At 36.5% G+C, this 8,492-nt stretch overlaps 1 protein-coding gene across 3 annotated transcripts in view; it reads left to right on the forward strand.

Moving 5' to 3' along the window:
• The window catches only part of RIMBP2 (RIMS binding protein 2), a 123,726-nt gene that overhangs the window by 78,340 nt on the left and 36,894 nt on the right, over positions 1–8,492 (forward strand). Inside the window, exons 4-5 of one of the 3 annotated variants that reach the window (XM_010009525.1) lie at positions 1,131–1,235; positions 4,901–4,951. In XM_010009525.1, coding sequence (XP_010007827.1) covers positions 1,134–1,235; positions 4,901–4,951 — 153 coding nt within the window. In that variant the 5' untranslated portion in view covers positions 1,131–1,133. Of the gene's footprint in view, positions 1–1,130; positions 1,236–4,900; positions 4,952–8,492 lie in introns of those variants that run through there. The other 2 variants (XM_010009526.1, XM_010009527.1) reach the window with 2 other exon arrangements.

An 8,492-nucleotide genomic window follows, 5' to 3' on the forward strand; every position in this document is an offset into this window, starting at 1 on the left:
ACATCAAATGGAAATAAATACATTCCGAGCAGAGGCCAAATGGAACATTGGAGACATTTCTGCTTCCTTTGCAAACATGCCCAGATTGAGAGAACTCAGTCCCCCTGTGCTGTCCCTCTTTGTTATGAGTAACATGTAGCAGAGAATAACAGCTCATTAAAGGTTAGCAATATGCTTGATAGAATTTTCTCCCATACACAATAAGGTATTTTAGGCTCTTCTTGTCAATTTTAGCCATGTGTTTCTGTTTCCAAGTGCTGATTCCTAATAGGTTTGTGTGTAATAACTCATAATGCTGCAGATAAGATATTGTGCCTCTGCTCTGTGAGTATTATGGGAATAATATGTAATTTGGAAAATAAAAATCTTTAATACCAGTTTCACCAGAGAAGAGATCAGAATCTATAGAGATCTTTCTTAACTCCCATTTATGAACAGGGTGTTTGAAAGTTATAATGATACTGGGAGAATAATATTAACTTGTAATGAAAAAGATTTCTATCTGCAAAGGGTATCTTGACATTGTTCAGCTTGTGCTCTTCCCAAGAACCTTTCTTGTATTGCTTTGAATCATTAGTAGCAACTGTACTTTGAAAGTTGTTTTTGAGTCCTGTATAGTCACTTCACTAACAGAGTAACCCTCTGTTAGTTTTGCTCTAATTTGTGCTATAAATAATAGGCAGAGATTAGCAAAGGTAAGCTATTTCTGTGGGTCATCATTTGCAAAACAAATCACAGAAGCACATCCTAGATAAAGAGGCATTTAGGGAATTGTCAAGCTATTTTTCTTCCCAAGCTTTACTTTTTCAGCAAAATGCCATATATAAATGTGTGCCTGATGGATAAAGTGGGTACTGTTCACTTGTGCATCACAGAGGCCACATTGCTGGCAGTGACAGTCATATATCCTAAAAGAGATTGCTGTCAAAATGCCTGAGTTTAGCACTGGCGATATGCCTCTAAGTACCGACCGAATTAAAATCCCATCCAGTTTCCCTCTTGCCTACCAGTGATACCAGAGATCTTTTATGTTCAGATGAACATCTGCATGCCTGGGAATGGCAGCATGTTTGATTGCAGGTAAAATGTGTTAAAGTCTCCTGATAGTTCTTCTGCTTCCTTTGAAACAGCATATGCGAGAGGCTGCTGAACGGCGGCAACAGCTGGAGTTGGAGCATGAGCAAGCCTTGGCTGTTCTCAACGCCAAACAGCAGGAAATTGAACTCCTGCAGAAGGTAAGTGGAGAAAGGGAGAGTCAGGTGAAAAAGTGAATTGCAGTGACAGAGCACAGGTCACGGAACAGATCTCTTGGTTCTTTAATTCTTGAAGAAATTTAAACTGCAACCTCCAGACTGGTTGCTGCATGGTTGCTAATGCAGTTTAACTAGTGGATGTTTACTGTTGGATTTACATGGCTGTACTAATTGATTTATAAATGTTAATGCCAGCAAACATTAACCTGACCAGTATATGTAAGTCCTCGTGTTTCCCTGCGGGGAGAAAAGTGATACAAATACATCTATTTCCTCTGTATTTCCCTCTGTATCGGGCTCAGGAATATTCATGCAGTCTTTAAATGTCAGGAAGGAATCCAGTCTTAATTTCATGATAGTCAAAATAGGGGAATCCACCATTTTCTTGTCAGTTGGCTGGAACAATTAATCATTCTCACTGACGTACTAATGCTTTGTTAGGATTTTCTTGGCTTCCTCTTCCTGACACTGGCAATTCTTATCACCTATCTCCACTAAATTAGATTAAGTTAAGTCCTTGTCAAGGTACTTGCACATCATAGTTGAAAAAGCTGCAATTGTCTCAATACTACTGTTGATTTTTCCAATTGCTTGACTAGATGAAAACACAGAAATAATAATGCTAATGATAATTTGGTAGAGAATTGGCATGGAGAGACATTCTCAGCAGAATAAAAAGATGTATCTAAAATAGTTTGCTTGAAATCGAAAGCTTCATTTGGCCAAATGAGATCTTCAGTTAATTTTCTTTTAGCCTTTTGCAGTCAATCTATTTAGGCATATTTCAAAAAGTCATTTATAGTTATATTAAGCTGTCATTATTTGAACTTCCATGTAAATTTTTGCTTTCAATTTCTTGGCAAAGCAAAGCAAGGTGCAGCTTCTTCCTAATTTTTGTTACCTTCTCCTAATAAATCCACATTACATGGGTCTTTTTGTTACCGATTGGCAAACAGGAGACTAATCTCTGTAATACTGTTTTCTCCAGTCTATTTTTTTGCTAAGCTGTAGCAAGACAGGCTTCAAACACAAACAAGGTTATATTGTATGTGGTATTTTACTCAATGTTACTAGCTCAGCATCTGTAGCCAGTGATAAAATTCTTGTTCAGTAGCATGGAATATGAGACCATTAATGCTAAAAATTATTATCTAATAATCATTTACCACTAAGTTTTACTAGAATTTCAGATTTGAATTCCTGTACTAAAATCCACCATAACAATTTGTCTATACACTAATTAGCAGCAGTTAAGAAATAATTTATTCTTCCTATTGGTTTCAGTAGGAAACCAGTTTTCTTCCTATTGGTTTCAGTATTCATTAGCCTGAAATTCTCCAAAGTCCAAGGACTTTGCACAGGCACTCATTTCCACCCTGAAACATCTAATTCTTGATGAGATTAAGTTGATATTATCTTTTTTAATTATAATTGCCTTCATGATAAGGATCTGTGACAATATAAACGAACTTTCCACCCATCACTTCTCTTGACAAAATCCACTTGTGATATTCATTCTAGATACCAGTCAACAAGAAAAAGGCCTTTTTAAATTTGGTTTTCAGACCTTCCAAGCTCAGATTCTTTTCCATTGTGACATGTTTAAGATGCTTAGTTGCTTCCATACTGCTACTATTAATGCTACAGGATAAGAATGAAGACCATATTAGTACACTGTACGAGTAGAAGAGGGAAAGTATTCAAAACACAGTAAGATTTTGGGAGGATACCTGTACTGTGCACAGTTCTACGTGATAGAGAGTTACCCAAGCTCCCTGTACCTCTTTAGGCATGGTAGTGGAGATAAGGACAGATTAATTTATCCTTCTGTAGCCTCTAGACTGCTGGTGTCCAACATACCTCCTTTCCAACATTACAGTGCAGTGTGTATTGGCAGAAAAATAATTCAAGTAAATGTGTTACCTAAGTAACTATAAAGCTTTCCATCATTAGGCAGGAATTGCTGGCTCACATTTCATCCAGAGCTGACCTCCCAATGTACCGAGTACATGCGTGTTAAATTCTTTCTTTCTTTTTTTATTAAAGTCACCTAATTACTTAAAGTACCATAAAATGAAAGTAGTGACTCCAGGCAGTAACAGGTGACATTTCACAGTATATCTTGTTGCTGTTGTAAAGTTGCTGATGAAATACAGAAATGTGCACTTCAAAACAAAGGACGTTGCTGGTACAGTCTGATGCGTTTGGTGATACGTTTTGATAATCTAAATAAAAATCCACTGTGTTTTTAATATATGTACAGACTGATCTGATTTCCAGCCTAAAAGGAAGAATATAATATTGTTCATCAAGGTTTTGTGTTGATGGGGAATCAGATAGTCTTTTTCTCCAAGAAAGCCTTAATGCAAGACAGTTCGATGTAAAAGAGAGATAGCTTTTGATGCAGGTTTTCTAATCCTTTATCAAGAACTCATATTCTGGGTAGATTTTATTAAACTTGTAATGATGGACAACACAAGGCTTTATGTCACCTGTCATCATATGTTTGGTAATGCTCTTGGAGCCAATATTTATCAGGTGCTATCAGTAAGACTTATTACTCCAGTATAGAAAGAAATATGACTCCGCTTGCAGGTCTGAAGGAGGATTTATTACTGTGCATGACAGTGAAGTATAGCTTGGGTGTATGTTTTCAGTTGTGACTTTATGGCTTGACCCAGATTCCACTGAAACCACTAACAGAGTAGGGTAGCCCTCACAGATGATGAAAATGAAGTTAACGTAGCTGTGTTGGTGTCCATCGCGGGAGTACCTGGCCCATTAAATTAGAAAGTCTGTAGTGTGTTGCCCTTGCTAAATTGGAGGGTTTTAAGACTTTTCTTTGATGAGGAATGTGCAGACTGTGGTCTTTGGGTTATGGTGATAAGGAGCTAGGAGGCTAAGTTAGTGCATCATACTGCTCTCAGCCTGATACAATGGTAAATAAAACATTTTGCTTACCTTGGGCAGGCTTCAGTAAAGAAGATAGTGAAAACTTCAATGGAAATAAAGTGAGGATAACAAAAAGGTTTAGACTTTTCCCGATCAAAAATTTATAGCTGAATTTCTGAGCATAAAAACACTTTCCTGGTCTTACTAATTCCCTCTTTTCTTCCTTGGCTCAGTTGAATGGACTGTAATGTTGCATGCCTGTTTACAGACAACCTTTCTTGTGGTTGCCTTAAAGTGTTCTGTGAGCTATTTACTTAGATGATACATACTGTTGCTACATGTAAAGAATGAGCTTAGGTTTTGTGTTACTCTCTCCTAGCTGGTATCGTAGGTGTCTGCACTTCCTGCAATGTAGGATAACAAGCTCATTTTTCAGTTTTAATGTAGAGGGTTTCAGAGATACTTCTGATGTGTTCTTGTCTTACCGTGTGTTGAGCATGCTTGTCTTAGTCCTACAAAATACCACGGCTATTAAGCTTTGCTGAGATTCAGTTTCCTAAAAATAAACAGTTACTTCAGTGGCTTGGAACCAAATATTGGCAGAGCCACCCCTTCAAAACTGTAATTGGCTTGGGATTTGAGTATACATTATGCTGCTTTATGTGGTTAGAGCATACTACATGTGGTATGACTAACTGATTTTTTTTCTTTTCTTTCTATTTCCTTTTTCCCTTTCCCTTTTTTATAAAATCAAGGCTCAGGTTGAAGCTAAGAAGGAACATGAAGGAGCAGTTCAATTGCTAGAGGTAAGAAGATACCTTTGTGTTACCTTTGCTTGTTCCACTCTGTATGTGATAACTGTACAGTATCATCACTTTGAAAGTCTCAAGTAATATGTAGGCAAATACTTTTTTTTTTTTCTCTTCTAAGGTAATTGCATCCTTTAAAGGTTGTAATTTAGGTAGGAGTGTATTAAGCTGAGCAGTTGGAAGTGGTGTGTGTACTTCAGTTTCTCCTTGTATAGAATAGAAATACTGGTACTGTTTTTTGTAAAATACTATCAGGTATATAAAAAGGAAGTCGTTACTTGTGGGAATTATTATTGTTTAAACTGGAAATACAGCTGTAAATACCAATAAGTTACCTAAGTTTCCTATAAATAATATGTAGTAAACATAAAGCAACATGTTAAAGAGCCAAAATTTTTAAACCTAATGAAAGAATTTGGGCACTGAAAAACCACCAAAGGGTGTGGTAGACAGAGAACACTTCATTCTTTTTATTGGAAAACTGTATTTTCTAGGCAGCCTGAACTGGGCATTTGAAAATCACTGGCACCAGATACATATTCAGATTTTTAATTAGAATCATACGATGATTCTGTTTGGAAGGGACCTCCTTGCTCAAAGAAGGGCCCTCTTCAAAATCCCTGTAAGGCTACTCTGGGCTTTGCCCAGTCCATTTTTAAACATCTCTGGGAATGGAGATATGACAACCCACATGGGCAGCCTCTTTCAGTCTTTGAGCACTTTCATTATGAAGAATAATATTCTTCTATCCTGTCAGCATTTTTCTCTGGATGCTACCCATGTCCATTGCTTCTAATCCTGTTGCTGTTTATCACCAGCAGTGGCCTTCCTTAGCGTTTCCCAGCTATGCTGCAATATGTTTGTAGAATTTGCCAGTGACTATTGGATTTAGTAAGTAAATGCTGTTAAATAAATTAAATTTTGAGAGATGATTCAGATGATCTGATTTACTAACTTTTAAGGCACTAAGTACCTGCATATACTGACGTCATCCAGAAAGGCAACATCCTCCGTAAAGATAAATAAAAAATATTAGTACTTTCATTAGTAATTGCTCGTCACAATTATGACCTTGGCACAGGATATTGCCTCTAAATTCAATAGTAGTTGTGTTTATGGGGTTTGCATCATAAAAACCATAAACACGACTAGCTTTTCAAGCCTTCCTTCAAGTCCTTATTCCTAAAAAAAACCCCAGTCTAGTGATTTAATCTTTGCCTAAGGATACAGAATTGCATGTGTCTTGTATAGAAGTGACATGGGAATAGGAGCAAATTCTTACTCCTATTCAAAAACCATTAGATTTGCTGTCAGTTTTAGTTTGAATAAGGAAAGGTGTGCAAAACCTCTTTGTTCTAGGTTGGAGTGAAATTTTTAGTGATTTTAAACTGAGACTCTTACAACCTTTATAATGGATACATGTGGTTAAATTACATATGAAACCACAAAAATTCAAATGGAAATAAATGAATACACTTGAATATCTGCCTGGTGCTGACAAACTTCGCTGCTGCTGTTTAGAAATGCAGGCTGACCTGCAGTTTTGTGCAGGATGTAACAAATGACAACAATGTGTAGCAGAAATCAGAACTCCTGTAATAGGAAGGTTCCTAAAGCAAAGAATTCCTCTCTATTTTTTCAACTTAAAGAACAGATTCTTTAATTTCCAAACATATCTTTTGATGGGTGAGGTTAAGTGTCAGAAAATACAGATGCACAAATAAACAGCAGACTGACTGCATCCAGATTTCCTTTTCCTCATTTTTTGTTCTTCATTTTTTCATGCAAAGTATATTTACACTGATAACTACTGAACTAGTTTTTCTGCCTGAGGAGAAGTCGTTAAATGGTTATTTGGTCTTAACATAACATACCTATCATAAAGAATGTGTGATATGATAGATTGACAATTGCAAGTGTATTATTAATATTTCAGTTAGAAATCTGTTCTAAGCAGAAGGTGATTTCCTTTTACCTTCTGACTACTTAGTGGTCATACATTAATGGAAGGTGGTTTTTTCTGGTGCATTGATCATCTTTAAAAAAGTAAAAATATATATTTATTTATCTGTAATAAGTATGTATCCATAAAAGTTATCATTCCCACAGAACATGTTTACTCATTGGCTTTCATTATCATCACATGTATTAAGTTTGCTTTTCCTTTAAGAGTATAAGATTAAATTATTATTTAATGCCTAGTGGAAAGTCGATGACGCAGGAAAACAAGTAGAAACAAAGCAGGCAAATGATTATTTACCCACCTCAAGCTAATCAGAATTCACATTTAGCTGATTTGTCTGTGACCTCTGATTTGCATAACCCCATTGTTTCCTAAACTTTCGCTTTTCATTGCTCTGAGCCAGTTAATTTTTAGCATTTTATTTAATGTGCCTTTTGCAATGTAAGATCAGCAGTGGTGTTGCTTTCTGGAACCTTCTGTAGCCTGGTTTGTGTTAATGCATGTTTTTATGCGTGTTAACTGTTCTTACGTATTTTGCTTTGAAATATAAAAGAAGTGTTCAAAACTGTTTTTATTTCTTTGTTTATTTCACATCTCTTTGTTTACTGTGTCTTGTTTGGAATTTATTGCTTTGCACTTCATCCAGAACACCTTGGACAGCATGCAGGTATTTTAGGGCATAAATTCTCCTTTCCCTGTCATGAATCCTGCACTTTTACCTTTAAAATGAGTATGATAGTCCTGCCTAACCTTGCATGGGATGTGTGCTAGAACCATTGTTATGCAAGCATGCTTGGCACTTACTGACCTCATACCAAATCACCTAAATCAGAAGTTTTTTTCTACAAGACATTAATTTTCAAATCTGGCATGACCTAATGAGAACTCAGAAGCTGGTTTTGACAGCTGATTTCTGATGAGCATGCCCAGTAGGAATGGTTTGGTAGCTTATTCAAGGTTGTAGCTTTCTGACTGTGTGGATTTTGTCTGAATTCAGATTGTTTCTTTGTTAATACAGAGATAATTTTATGTGATATTTTCACCTGAAGTTCATTTATTGAGCCATCTACTGAAAGCCATTGCTGCTGTGTAAACAGTTAAACCATGAAATGATATCTGTGTAGCAGAAAATGTGAGCTAATTACTAGTCTGAATTCAAGCCTGTCCACCTGGAAAGTTGCTCATTGTCATACCTGTCTTGTGTGAACAGTATCTTTTATAATGGATGAAGTCTGCTTCATTTTCCATTTAAGAAGCTGTTTACATTTTAGAAATAGCACGATGTATTGTATGAGAAACTTGGCAAGTCCTAAGCAGCATACATTCAAGTGTGGTCTGGAGTAGAAAATGTGTTTTCATACAACCACTGCTAGAGGCAGATCCAGATTTAGGGAGATCTGGTAGACCTGGCACTTTTGTGCCATTGTGGTTAGGATAGGCTATACCATGATAGAGAATAAAAATTCAGTACCTAAGAGAGTGTAAGCACATACCTTGCTCTGCAGTGATGTCCATCAACACATAGATTTTCCACAGGGAGGTGAGCCTGGCTGACTAACAATGTACCTGCCTCAA

Source organism: Nestor notabilis, unplaced genomic scaffold, assembly GCF_000696875.1.
Source record: "Nestor notabilis isolate BGI_N333 unplaced genomic scaffold, ASM69687v1 scaffold17122, whole genome shotgun sequence".
In the NCBI taxonomy this organism is placed as follows: Eukaryota; Metazoa; Chordata; class Aves; order Psittaciformes; family Psittacidae; genus Nestor; species Nestor notabilis.